Below are 14,901 nucleotides of genomic sequence, written 5' to 3' on the forward strand. Positions count from 1 at the left end.
GCCCAAGTAATCTAATACAATATCATAATAGTTTTACCTATCATAATCAAAGCTAACCAATAACAGATGACTTTATAGAAATCTACTAGGCTAAAGAATAGTATTTGTTAAATTGCAATTCATTCCTAAACTATAATATGCAAATTTGTTCTGGAGGTTCCTCATGAGTATGAATAGTCGTTATGTCAGTAGTGTTTCCAATTTGTATACCATACCCCAATGATAATGGTAATACAGTATTAAAGAGGGTCAAGATGGAAAGTCTTAATCCTTTGGATACTGCACACTGTCCACCTCAAACATTCGTCCTGCATACTGAATATATAGTGATGATAAGTTGGTACCAATCTAAACAAGTCTAAATAGGGAGTTTGTTACCTGTAAACCACTGCTGTTACAAAACAGTTTACACATTAACACTTCTATTATATTATACAGATGGTACGTACATCTATGGCCATTTGGCATTTAGGGCCTAGGCACTTGTGGCAGCATCATATTTCAATGTAAGATCCAACCTTTCTCTTCTCTCTCATTTGCTCTCTGATTATCTTTCTAACTCCATTCTCCTCCATCATCATTCGCAGATAACTTTAATCTAACTCCATTCTCCAACATCATTCACCGATAACTTATGTAGATTTACCTTATGAATGGCATGGCCTCTTCTCTAGTTTCTGAGATCCGTAACTAACAATTACTTCTTTCTTTTATATTCCAAAACTAACAATCACCCAAATCAAACACTTTTCTTTGAAAACAACTAAGATGTCAGACAACTTGAATCAAGCATTCTTTCAAAATGAAATGTCTTCTGTACTGTCACTAAATTTTCCATGTGGCTGGCATTTTTACTAATTTAGAAAATATATTTGTTTCTAAAATTTCATGGATTTAGCAGTGCTTTATTGAGGTTATTTAAAACTAAAATTATTCTTGTGCAAAGACATACATATAAGTATATAGTACTGTAAATCACTGCAATTTCATCAATGAAATTCCTAGACACATCAACTTCAGCTTTTCCTGGGAATGCCTCCAATCTTTTTGCAGTTCCTTCATTACATATTTCAATGTGTCCACTTCCTTTACAAGTGTTGCATTTTCTGTGTACTGCAATTAATGCAAGTTTGCTTGATTTTTTGAGGAAGTGCGTACCTTGCATATTTCTTTGTAATGCTAACAATTTCAATTATATTTTATTCAACTACATGACAAAGTGCATGTGATAAGATAAATCTTTCTACCTATGAGCCTTGAAAAGACAATGAAACTGACAAGATATTCCCTGACAGGTTAAGTTTTATTAAACTGCATCTACCACCATTTCTATGCCACTCAGTCTTGAACTGTTACTAGACATTTGTCCCTATGCACATTAAAAATGATGTTTTTGCTTCAGTCATAATTTTTTGTTTTACCAATTCTAATTATAGTCATATTTGAGTTTTATCCACAAGACACAATACCACGTCAACACTTAGGCAGAAAGAGCTCGTTCGACAATTGGCCTAAACTACTGCATTGATACCATCTGCTTAGCAGTCAACTGTTATTTTAATTGCTTTTATTATATATACTAATATATATACACAAGATTAGGGAATTAAAAAAAAAATCTCATTTAACGGCACATTTCTCACATCAACCAATGTTTTGGGTCAAAACCACAACGCTGTTATATTAAAACTTAAAATCATTACTGATTTTATGGAAATATGAGGGACAGTGCACTGTTCCTTTTCATACTAATGCAAATTTGAATCATCGTTTGCGATTTATTATTCCAAAAATATAGTACATATTAGGATACACTGCATTTGCAGTTCAATTTTTATCTATTATAATGCTGGTTTGGAAAATTTCTCAAGTGACATCATAAATAAGAAATGCCATTTCTCCAAACCCCAAAGAGTTATAATTTGGTATGCAATTCACTCTGTAAGGACAAGGGAAAGCGCAAAGTTTCAACATCTTACGTAAAGTAAAATGCTCGTCGAGCAGTTCATTTCTTTCCTCATACAGTATACGGTCAAACTGGAGTTCTCAAAACTTATCTTTGCCACTTAACTGCTCTCCCTTCAGGGAACTGATCTTTCAACCCCATTCAGTGATGTCACTATGGGAGAGGGGGGGGGGGGGGGGGGTGCGACCCAAGTCAGGTACTTGGGCCCCCTCAGTTAAAATTTTGTTTGAAGCGACACTTTAACCCTTTGGTGGTCAAAAGCCCAGTCTCACTCTAGCAATCATGTCCTACAATGGTTGAATTAGATCTTTAACCACAATGTCACACTACATACTTTGATATATTTACATGACAAGGATATTATACATACTATACTACAGTGGTACCTTGAGATACGAAAGGCTCAACTTACGAAAAACTCGAGATACGAAAGCCAATGCGAAAAATTTAACGGCTCTGCATACGAAAAGTTTTCAAGATACGAAAGGTTTCTGAAAGTCCGAGATTCGCCCAGATAACAATTTTGAAACTCACGCCACCATCTTAGTACTAGTAGACTCGCCACCATCCTCCTGCTCTCCCATTGGTTCCTGATGCTAGTCACCGCCATGAGATCCTTCTCTCCTATTGGACAGCATCCCTCCCATCATGGATCTTATACGTGCGTGGTGGCGTACCTATCTCGGCCTCTTCGTACCAACATCTTTATCGTACGCACGCGGCATTCGTTCGGTCCAACGATTTCGTTTAGTAACATAATTTCGTTAGTGATTTCGTTGTGCTACTTTATCGTGTTGTGTGAGAACCTAATTAGTATACGTACTACATAACTTAATTACGTACAGTATAGTCATGGGTCCCAAGAAAGTTGCTGAAGTTCACAGAAAGAAGAGAATGCTTTCTATGGAGACAAAAATGGAGATAATAAAAAAGTATGAAGCTGGCTTGCGGTTGAGTGTGATCACTAAGGAATACGGCCGAAATCCGTCGACGATAGGCACCATTCTTAAGGGGGCCGGCCGGCTAATGCCCTTTTCAAGGACAGGACTTTGATATTCATACCACTTAATAAGGTGACTTGGGACATCTCCAAACCGCATATGATTTTCGCCTCTGACCTTCAGTTTTGTGACGCCAGGGCGATTTATCCCGAAAATAACCATTTTTCAAAATCTATCTCCTCCCTTGATATTTAATATTAAGACCTGGGATTACTACCATATATAGACCTGATGTAGACCTCCAATCGAATGGAGAGTTTTTTTTCTAAAAGTCATTTTTTTGCAAGATATGAATTTTTCAATATGGTAAAAAAATAAACCCTATAAATCAGGAGAAAAAAATTTATAAAAAAAATACGAAACAAAAATTGGAAAAAAGGGCTCTATTTGATTGTTCTATAATGTCTTCCTGAGTTATATACCAAACAAAATTTCAAATGTTATAGCTTTAAAACTAAGTGAGAAGATAGATTTTGAAGGTCAATAAGTATAGTTTTGAGATACGGGCGTTCAAAGTTTTCCTTCGTATTTCTATAAAGACAATGTTAATAAATAATGATTATTATGAATGTATATTTCTTTTTTGTGTATTAATAAACCAAAACTATTTTATTTATCATAATTTAATCATAAATGATGATCCCTTTGCTCATATATCGCAGCCTGGGGCACTGCTTGAGGCAAGATGGGGCACTCCTTCCTACGCAATTCTCTCTCTCCCCTTCGCTAACTCGGCTTATTACAGCGAATTTTCTTCTTCTGTATGTTAGCGAGATGTTTTCCTTGTATTTTCCTCTTTGGCATGATGAAATTCTTGCCCGAAACAAAGATGAACAAACGTAAATGCAAGAGAATTTCAAGAGGTGAAACTCGAAGGCGTACTCTTTTTTTACAAAGACAATTTAATAAATCATGATTATTATGAATTTCATATTCCATTTTGGGTTTTAAAAAACCAAAACTTTGTTATTTATCATGAATGAAGATCTCTTTGCTCAAAGATCGTCGTAGCCTTGGGCACAGTGTGACGTGTGCTGTCAAGCAAGACGGGGGCGTTACTAAGCAACCCTCCCCTCTCTCTTCATAACTACGCATATATTATGATATTCTGTAATAATACTTGAGCGATTTTTCTTCGCCTGTATGTTAGCAAGATGTTTTCCTTGTCTTTTCCTCATTGGCATGATGAAATTCTTGCCGAAACCTACATAAACATACGTAAACGCAGGCGTATGTCAGAGGTGAAATGGAACGTGTAGACTACTCGACGTCTGTAATTGCACTAAATCAGGACAGGACAGTGGACTTGGCCTGAAGTCTCCTTCTCGACTCGGGGAATGTCTACAGATGCCATTTCTCCCAATTTCTTTGACAATAATTATCAAAATTTACGATAATAGAGGAAATATTGCATTTTCTTGTACGGATCAATGTTTTAGGCTTATTGAGTTACGTTTAACTAATTACCCTGTAACTACGAAAGTAAGAGGAAATTTTGACGAAAATATTTCGTATACATATTCTCAATTGCCATATGAAGCTCCATGAATTTTTTCATGACTTTGCATTTTTTGCCCTATACCTCCTTATATAGGCGTTCCGGCCGGCCCCCTTAAGCAGAAGGAAGCCATCAAAGCAGCTACACCTTCCAAGGGCATGACTATTTGTCCAACAAGAGGAGCCATGTGCATAATAAAATGGAAAGGCTGCTTCTTGTATGGATCGAGGACAAAGAAATCGATGGCGATACGATAACCGAGACGGCAATCTGCCAGAAGGCCAGAGCTATTTTCGGCGATTTGATTGCCCAAGCCGAAGACAACGGCGGAGAGGGGACATCAACGGCAACCCCAGAGTTCAAGGTTTCTCATAGGTAGTTCGAAAAATTCCATAACGGGCTGGCATCCATTCGGTGGTGAAGAAATTGAAATTACGTAAAGTATAAAAAAGTAAAAAGAAATTTAAAAATAAAAAAAATAAAAAATAAATTTTATTTTAAGTTTTTTGTAAAGTTAAGTGTTACAGTTTTGTTAATGTGTTTTGTAAAGTTTAGTTTGTTTTTCTGACATTTTTTTGTGTGTTTCGTAAAGTTAAGTGTACGTATCTGCCGTTTGTCCTCCTCCTCTGTCGCCACTTTCAGAGATAGCCTCACTCGAAAGGTAAGCTTCCACATTTTACGTACAGTATTTCTTGTATGTATACCATGTACACTAATACACTTTATTTACAGGTAATTTTGCATTTTGTTATTAATTCAGGTATTGAATGGTCCAAATTGTAGTAGTATTTCATTGTTTATATGTCAATTTAGCTTTATTATAAAATTTACTGGGGTGTTTTTGGAGGGCTTGGAACGGATTAGCCATTTTACATGTAAAATGTGGTCCAAGATAAGAAAAACTCATGATACGAAGGGCGTCTCGGAACGGATTAATTTTGTATCTCGAGGTACTACTGTATAAGGAAATTTACATTACAGAACTACTTGATACATCTGCATATACGCATACAGTGGACCCCCGTATTCGCGTTCTTAATTCGTGGACTCACGTAATTGTGAGTTTCTCTATGGACAATATCTATCATTATTCACAGTATTTTTCTGAGAAATATCCACAAATTACTATTTTCATATCAATTTAATGATTAAATGCAGTTTTTGTGATAAAAAAAACCACAGGTATAACCATTTTAGTCTTTTTCTTGAGTTTGAACTAACAAAATACATAAGCAGTTTTAAGCATTTCATGTACAGGGGCTTTAAGCATTCGTGGTGTGTGTGTGTGTGTTTGTTATGCATCCCCCATTTTGGGGATCCACTGTACTAGTAAGTTGTAATTGAAAACTGAGCTCTACAATATAAATATGTACTTGTAGTCACCGGTTATCGGTGTGGGGGGGGGGGTGTGGTGTGTGTTTCCATTCTCAGCTGGGTTCTGATAAGCGAAAACCGCCATTAACCGAACTTGGCGATTTATAGCGTTTATGGCGCTGAGTTTTGGTTAATGGCGCCATGACTCAATTATCAGCACCTTATGGTGCCAATAATCAAAACTCGGCCCATAATGGCACCATAAATCACAGATTTTATTGAGCTGGACAAGTGCCATAAAACCAATTCCCCAATAACCGGGGACTGCCTGAACAGGTTTACTAATACCGTACTATTGCTTTCCTTCATTCACATGGATATATACATTCAAGAATACTAGTGTACTTTACTAATTATAAAATTCAAACATTCGTTTTGTGTAAATTTCTTTGCCCACTCCCCAAAAATATCTTGGTCCCACCTAAGCTCCCACCCCCACTGATGGAATGCAACTACGCCACTGCCCCTATTCAGTTGCATCCAAACACTTCATGGCACTTTCAAAATTTGTAATTTTCTTATCATTTATGTCAAATATGAAGGGTTAATTTCCAATGAAAATTTTTTTTAGAAATAACATCAGTAAAAATATGAATTTTACAGTTTTTCCTCTATATAGGGCAAGAAGTCCTGTTTTATATTTTTACTGGATCTCCACGTTTTTAAAGTGTATATGTGAGTACTATCATGGTCATACCAAAATTTTGCACACAGAGCTGACAGTTTTCGATAAGGAAAATTTACTTGCTTTAACAATTTTGAATCATTCATTGTATATACTGGATCATTTGTTGTTATATTCATGTAGAATGCTTGCTGATAGATACAAATTGGTGAGCATGATGAGTTTCCTATTTCTTACTTATTTAATTTTTTGAAGGGAGTCATTATACAAAATAAAAACAAAAAAAAAACTCAATCTTGTGGTCATTTTGTATTTTTCCTCTTGACATTGTACCTAGTAATGGAATTTGCCCTTAAACAATGGGAAAAAATTGTATATACAAGCAACCCTCAAAAATTTTGCAAGGAATTATTTTATTACTATTTCTATCAGTGTATTTCATTTGAAAAATTACTCATAATGGAATAATTTGGACAAATTGAAAACCAGTCCAAATGTTCACAAAGTCATGGAAAGGGTAATCCTTTGAGGACTCAACGACCACCCAGAAATATGTTTTTCCTACATCGAAACCCATCTCTGTGTATATCTAATGACAAACTATGATTTCCACATCCCAAAATAAAACTTTTAAAGATAAAAAAATGTTTCCTTGTGGTTGATCTTTGGCCAATTATCCCTAGCTGTAAACCCCTCGTAAAATCATGGATCCACACATGAACTTACAGCTAAGATATATGTACACATAATGAATATATACAAAACAATTACCCAACTTACTCCTTTTTTCATATAAACATGATCAGGTATATCTCTATGCTTGGAAAGTTTAAGAAAACTAAGGTTCGGCAACAACGTACAGTACACAATATTACAAACCCAGTACAGGATTCATAACATATTGCAGGAAAAAAATATATTTTAAAGAACAAGAGCATGAGGAAACGAGCAACTAGAGTTGTTCCTAATTCCAACCGACCACAACACATTACAACACTACTATTCCACTAAAAACCATGCATTACTCAAACTCTACTACAGTATTCCTCAAAAACCATACTACATCAATTCACAATGCATGAAACAACTATTTGTACTTTTAAGGTTAATATAAATAAGCATCTGAAGCTAATCAAAACCTCCACCCTACAGCAACCCTTCCAAAAAAAATAAATAAATAAAATAAAATGCTGGCTGAGATTACTTATTAGAGCATGGTGGTTCTAGTGAAAGAATTCAGCAGACAACTCCCCAATTATTTTAACTACAAATTCCCGCTTCCCCATTGATCAGGAACCACAGCTAATCCTTCATTTTCATAAGGGTGCCCATTGTAATAGAGCATCTAGTCTAGACGTCATTTTCGTTAAGGCTACCCATTATTATAGAGCATCTAGTATAGGCAATCCCAAAAAGACCTGGTTTGAATTTCATGAATTAGTCATTCCTCCAAGCAATGCCTTGCACAAGAGAATGATTTCCTTAATTTTCCATTAGTACTTATTTATGATTTACGCAACCTTTCATTAGTATTTCTTCATAAACATGACAGTCTAGACTCATTCTTTCAATGAAAACTGCAGATCATTCAAGGGAAGGATGCACAAAATGAAAGCTACAAAATCCTGAGAAAAACAAAGATAAAGAAAGAGGAAACTGAAGACAGGAACTAACATATAACTTACCCCAGGTTGTAACGAGGGACCAGGAAAGGAACTGCTGCCGTAACTTTCAGGATCATGTTCAGCCTTTGACACATCTGCCCCAAAATCCCCTCCCCCCTCCTCATTCACAGACCCTTCATAACTGTCTTGTCTAAAACCATCTTCATGATCGTGTTCTTGCATTTCCACTTTCACTATATGAGGAGGAGGGTCTGAATCTAAGTGGTCTGGGGATGGCTGAGAACAGATCGCTGATGTGGGCTGAACAGGTGAAGGTAAAGGGGTTGGCGTTTTAGTGCTGGCTGAGGGTGGCGGGGAGACTGGCCTAGACGTCTCATCGTGACGTCTTCTCTTTGGTGGTGGGCTGTCGTGTCTTTCGTCTGATGGGGCTTTTCTTGACTTTGTGTTTTCTTCATCAGGTACAGCTAGGCCCCTAATTCTTAAACACTCAGCTGTTTTTAGTAACGATGCCAAGTCATTTTGGTTTACATTCACTTCACCCAAATACATATAGTCCAAGAGCGCATCCATATCCTGACTACGCACATCTTTGAGTACTATCACAGGTGATTTGCAAGGAGTACGAGCAAAAATGTCTTCAAAGTACTCACTACAAGTACTTAATACAAGTTTATGCACTGGGTAAAACTTTCCCTCCACAGCAATAGTAGCATCAGTATAGTGTGACTGGAAAGAGGGGAGACAAATTGTTAGAAATATTACCTACACAAATGGAATACATAAAACTCACCATTGTACTTTCAAACTACCATTAGATATCAATAACACCAGCAATTTTGAATAAAAATGTCTGAGTAAAAATCTCCTTTGACTTTCTTTACACACAAAATTATTCCTCAACTTACAATATTTATCCCCAAGACACTTAAGCATATCTAAAAGACAAAACAGAATAATGGATGCCAAAACTAAAATATAGATGATTTAGTGTACTATATACTTAAATACTTTCAGTTAACAAAACAATGACTCGAGTACACTGGAGATCCCTTTTTACAACTACGCAAGATACTTGTATGAAATAATTTGCTGGACACACAGTTACCACCCAAGCTTAATAGTTTTTAGGAAGGCTACAAGCATTATGCAATAGCTCCCTAATAATGAAAACAATGAAACAGAGTAAACATGACTACACAAACTCACCTTCTCTCTTAGCGTCCTGAGAATTTCACAAAAAGTTATCTTGTGGTTGTTCCATTTCAAGCTGAGAAGTCCGTCCTCCATTATGGTCCCTGAAAGCAGGAAAAGAGAAAGGGGTATTAGATCAAGCAAATACGATTTTAAAAAATAAACAAACTACATATAGGCAGTCCCCAGTTATAAGCAGGGGTTCCATTCCCGCCGGCGTGACGACAACCAAAATTCAGAGATAAAAGCGCCAATCCATGGTTATCAGTGCCAAATATCCGGTTATCGTCATCGCTGGACAAGTGGCATGAAACCAGATCACCGAAAACCAGACTGCCTGTAATCTTAACACACTCAAACTCCTTCACCATGAACCTATTATAGTGCATTAACTGTATCCTAGTTAAAAAAAAAAAAAAAAAAAAAAAAAAAAAAAAAAAAAAAAGCCTTGGCTAAACAGTCGCAAACAGTTCATATATGCTAATTATTATCTAAAATTTTCAAATACCTTGTATCCTTCATGGTCTTTATTTCTTTTTCTAAAAACGCCATTCTGATGGTCCTTGTCTGGCAAGTTACTAGCCTTTCATGGACATGTACTTAAAGTCTAATCAATTACTAAACATTAAATAAAATCACCAATCGAAGATAAGCTTAACGACATGTCTAATCAGTTACTAAACATTGCATAAAATTATCAAACCACTATAACAATTTACAAACCTTTTTCAACTTTTAGTAACTCAAGCACTTTAGTATGAACTTGCCAGACCAAATGGCTAAGTAGTGACAAACAACCTCCCCAATAAAACGGCAAAACAAAATAGGCAACTTTTCCCACTAACTTTCTCGTTACAATAACACAGACACCGTATGACAATATCAAAAGTGTTTCAACAGAAACTGGAATATATACCACCATACAGTCATCAATAACTATAAACACTTTTTCATTTTAAATTATGTAGCTAAACACTTCCCTGATTTGATACCCAATGCACTTACATTAATAACCTAACTTAATTGCAATGTCACAAAGAGAGAGAGAGAGAGAGAGAGAGAGAGAGAGAGAGAGAGAGAGGACGAGAGAGAGAGCAAGAGAGAGAGAGGAGAAGAGCTGAACTAATTATGCTAACTTTCTTATTAACAATGAAGCAGCAGAGGCACCCATGAGTTTCTTCAAGATATTCTACATTATTCAAGTAGCCTAGTTGAGGAGACCACTATGATATGAAATGGTAAGGAGTTAGGGCAAAATTCACTTTGGTACACTATGTACTATCCAAGTATGTATTATATCATTGTGGACAACCATTCAAATTAAACAAAAATATTGATACCGAACCTGTCCAACAAGACAACAATGCTGCATGGCATGCTACAATGCATTAGAAATATCAAGAGAAAATAAAAAAATAAAGATGACCCAGCACACAGATATACAAAGTATAGCTTAACCACATGAAATGTAATTTATGAGAAAGTTCTCTGGGCTAATGGATTACAGCGCTAAAAATCCTACCTTTTTGCACACTTCCCGCCTAGTCTGTAACAGGCCGTTCCACAGCCGAACAATATCGGATGTGAAAGAGGGCAGTAATTCTACGTTACGAGTTCTGCACGGATATTGTTCATTAATGAAAGTTTGACTGAACAATATATATAAAAAAAAAAAACTATGCCTATGCAGTGCAGTACAGGTGAGAGAACTTGAAATGTTTAATGAAATATGAGAAATTCACCATTTTTCATTCATGATGCTTTTACATAGACGACCCCATTGGCGAGCTGCAATATTTAGTACCAGCCCCTTGGAGATGAATGTAAAAAGGAAAAATTCTTTATACTATTTTGGTATATTTCTCAAGTTATCTCACCTGTACTCCATCACAGTCCACCTGTTTGTTATTGTTTAGCAAAAGAACTTCAGTAAAAATTTGAAATTACTACTGCACCCTTCTTGGTTTGGCAACTACGGGTTCAGCTACACGTAAAATGGGTACCATTTTTAGTACCAGCCTCTTGGGGATGAATGTAGAACATAAAACAATGACGGAAAATACCATAAACAGAAACAAGACAAAAATCCATGGATAAAAGGTGGCAAATATTTCAGTCAGCGACTGGCAGGTACCAGGCCACAGTAGTAGTTACAAATTTTACCAACATTTCACTAATACTAATAATCATCTTCGTGCAGAACTCTTCCTTTGAATTAATGACAGGGCCTCCATTCCAGTAAAAAATATATCATTACTAAACTTGTTAGAAAAAAATATAAACCCTATTTAAGGCTATGGATTCCAGCAATTATGGTCCCAAACATGGCAGGGATTACAATATACCAGCTGCTCCTTACCAACATATGTTAGATTAAGCTTTACGAACTGGATATAGGTACGGCAGCCGTATCCCTGATTGCGATGGATATTGGTACGGCAGTGTATTGCGCATGCGCGAACCCTTGTTTACCGACTGAGGCATATCAGTGACAGCAAGAAAATGAATGGCAAAACATGTTTTCAGGTTTCAACAAGCTGAAAAAGACAATAGACGTCTATGAGGAGGCAAAGTTCCAGAAATGGTATATCGCAGGTTACGAACGATCGAATCGGCCTGAAAAGAGCTCCGAAGAGAAGATTCAAAGATTTGAAGCTTAGCTAGTAAGGTAGTGCAGCAGTCAGTAGTGCGTCCAATATGGGAAACATGCTGTTAAAATGGATCTGATTGGATGATTGCTTAAGATTGATTAGGCCGTTACAGAGGATGACTTTAGTAGTTTTCCCTACTACCATGAATACAGCAGAGCACGGTTTCTGTGTACTTCAAGACCTCTGGAATCTCTCTTCGGAGCTCTTTTCGGGCCGATTCGATCGTTCATGACCTACGGATATACAATTTCTGGAAGTTTGACTCTTCGTAGACATCTATTGCTTCAGCTTGTTGAAACCTGAAACATCTGTTTTTCGGCTAAAACGATGTCTTATTACACGGTTCAGAGAGATTAAAAGAAGATATGAAGACACAGATAGATAGTTTAGTTTTATTTTTCATGTATATAGTCAAAATGTAAGTATATTTAAGTATTATTGTGATTTTTGATCATACTTTTCCTTTACTGTCAAAATGTTTTTGGTGGTACTTTGGTGATAACAGTATGTTGCTTCACTTTGACATTTCGAATTGAACATATTCAGCGAAACAATTCAGTTCGACTATTATTACAAATGTCACTTACCTTTCTAGTGCTGTACCTATAGCTCTTAGTAACACTGCACGGTAACTGTGCATGATTAGCTAACTACCATATCTGCAGAAAGTCAATAACACAATACGGCACCACTCACCAGAATCTGACGTACCCTACTATACACAATGTATTTGTACGCAGGAAGTCTGAAATTGACGCATGCGCAATTCACTGCCGTACCAATATCTATCGCAGTCAGGGATACGGCTGCCGTACCTATATCCTGTGCCTAAGCTTTACCTTACTACAAATTTCAAAAAAATTTGTCTGGATGACAAAATAGTAGGCCTCTGGTAGTTAGGTGCCTGTCTAGGGTTCTTCTAAGCTAGGCCACACAAGCAATGACAATTCTGAGAGAATTTAAACTGCCACACATACCATAGGTCTACTTTTCACGACAATAATGGAGAATGGTCTAAGGTATTTCTGGTCTAAATGTTTGTACAGTTGAAAAAAAAAAAAAAAAAAGAAAAAAAAAAAAAAAAGAAAAAAAAAACGTTTCACCCAACTTTGGCCACCTTTGGAAGAAAACCCTGCCACAGGTCTAAAGGTTAATGAATTAAATACACCTGCACATACTCTATACTACATTTACGACACAAATTCTATCTGCTGCCATAGGCCTAAAGGTTAATGAATTAGGATCTATACCGACACATTACCTATATTCAAGAAGAATTCGTCATAGAAAAAACCTGAACCAGCCGTCGGCTAATCCTTAGGATGACTTAAGACCTAGAATTATTATTCGTATATTAAATATCACTCATACAGCCGGGAAAAAAATAGGCAGAAAACATGCAAACATAGGTCTAGACCTATGCGAAATGCTCTGGTAGAAAGTCAATGACCTCAATCCTCAACAAGATGCCTTTTCGTCCTACCCCAACAAAATTTAAAAAGTAGTAGTGTGTGTTATACCTTGACAAATGGCAGACGACTCCGGATTCTTCATCTAAAAGTGGAGGATACTGTTAATATAATAATTCTAATAATCCACGAATGATCTCCCGACGGGAAAGTGGGCCATGAGAGCACAACACACACACAAACGGCAGGTAGGTATAGTACTAGTAGGCCAACTTATGCGGCCATTTCCGTGTGTGGTGTGTGTGTGTCCGTGCGTCTGTGAGAGAGTCAGAGAGAGTGAGAGAGAGAGACAGCCATGGAGAGCGAGAGAGAGAGAGGGAGGGAGGGAACGAGGGAGGGAGAGAAGAGAGAGCGAGGGAGAGAAAACTTTCTTTTTTTAGCCTAAATCGCCACACAACGTTATGATGCGTTTAGACACACGACCACAATACACTTTTTTTTTTTTCGCATGAGAGAGAGAGAGAGAGGATGGGGGGGGGGGGGATTGGGTGGGAAAACGCGAGCTACGAAAGGAGAGGGGGGGCCAGGGGGGGTTTAACTTCCCTTTAGAAAGCTATATTACTAATCCGTCATACCATAAAGCTATAGACCGAACGCAACGGAGATACTTTCACAGCGACGTCGAAATGCGTCAACGACAGAGGAATTCGTCGATCAACAAATTTATGAAAAATGATAAAAAATAAAAATAAGAAGCAACACCATTATGGGTCACCTCGGAGCGATGGGCGCGCCACCACACGACGACGACGACGACTCCCTCCTCCGTCGGTCCGGGTCACGGGCGACTTCACGCTCTCGCGCACACACAACAAAGACGACGACTTTTCCTCTTCGTCAAAATCCGCCGCCGGACGAAATCCGCTTCGGTTTCCACGTCGCCGAAAATCCGCCGGACACTCACGGTCACGCCCGTACGAAAAACAACGTCCAACGCATTCGTAATACTTACGAATTGAACGAAAGGGCTCCTCTGGCGCTACGTCGGTCTACTCATCACTGCTTAATAGTTTACTGACGCCTACATAGAGGGCGGGGGGATCGCGCAGTCGTGGGCGCATGACGTCACGACCCGGGGAGTTTCAACCTGGAGAAAACGATAATATATATACATATATATCTCTCTCTCTCTCTCTCTCTCTCTCTCTCTCTCTCTCTCTCTCTCTCTCTCTCTCTCTCTCTCTGTGTGTGTGTATGTGTATGATACTTCATGAAGAAAAAGAAAGATGGTGGTTGTGTCTCTAAATGCATAACGTTGTGTAGCGATTTAGGCTAAAAAAAGAAAGTTTCTCTCTCTCTCTCTCTCTTTGTGCGAGCGAGCGTGTGCGTGTGTATGTGTGTGTGCGTGTGAGCTAAAATACTGTATGGCAACTTAGGCTAAGGTAATTTCTCTCTCTCTCTCTCTCTCTCTCTCTCTCTCTCTCTCCTCTCTCTCATGTTCAATGAGATACTTGAAGCTAGATTATAATTATAGATAATCGTAAACTGTATCGATTTGTGT

At 37.5% G+C, this 14,901-nt stretch overlaps 1 protein-coding gene across 8 annotated transcripts in view; it reads right to left on the reverse strand.

The window, feature by feature from the left end:
• LOC135195773 (zinc finger and BTB domain-containing protein 49-like) overlaps nt 1–14,496 on the reverse strand; it is a 124,370-nt gene extending 109,874 nt beyond the window's left edge. The window contains exons 1-4 of one of the 8 annotated variants that reach the window (XM_064222233.1): nt 14,116–14,333; nt 13,452–13,485; nt 9,296–9,384; nt 8,150–8,815 (exon numbers count right to left, since the gene is read on the reverse strand). In XM_064222233.1, the coding sequence (XP_064078303.1) occupies nt 8,150–8,815; nt 9,296–9,384; nt 13,452–13,485 (789 nt within the window). In that variant the 5' untranslated portion in view covers nt 14,116–14,333. The other 7 variants (XM_064222234.1, XM_064222235.1, XM_064222240.1 and 4 more) reach the window with 7 other exon arrangements.
• Between the last annotated feature and the right edge of the window lie 405 nt (nt 14,497–14,901).

Source organism: Macrobrachium nipponense, chromosome 16 (assembly GCF_015104395.2).
Source record: "Macrobrachium nipponense isolate FS-2020 chromosome 16, ASM1510439v2, whole genome shotgun sequence".
NCBI lineage: Eukaryota > Metazoa > Arthropoda > Malacostraca > Decapoda > Palaemonidae > Macrobrachium > Macrobrachium nipponense.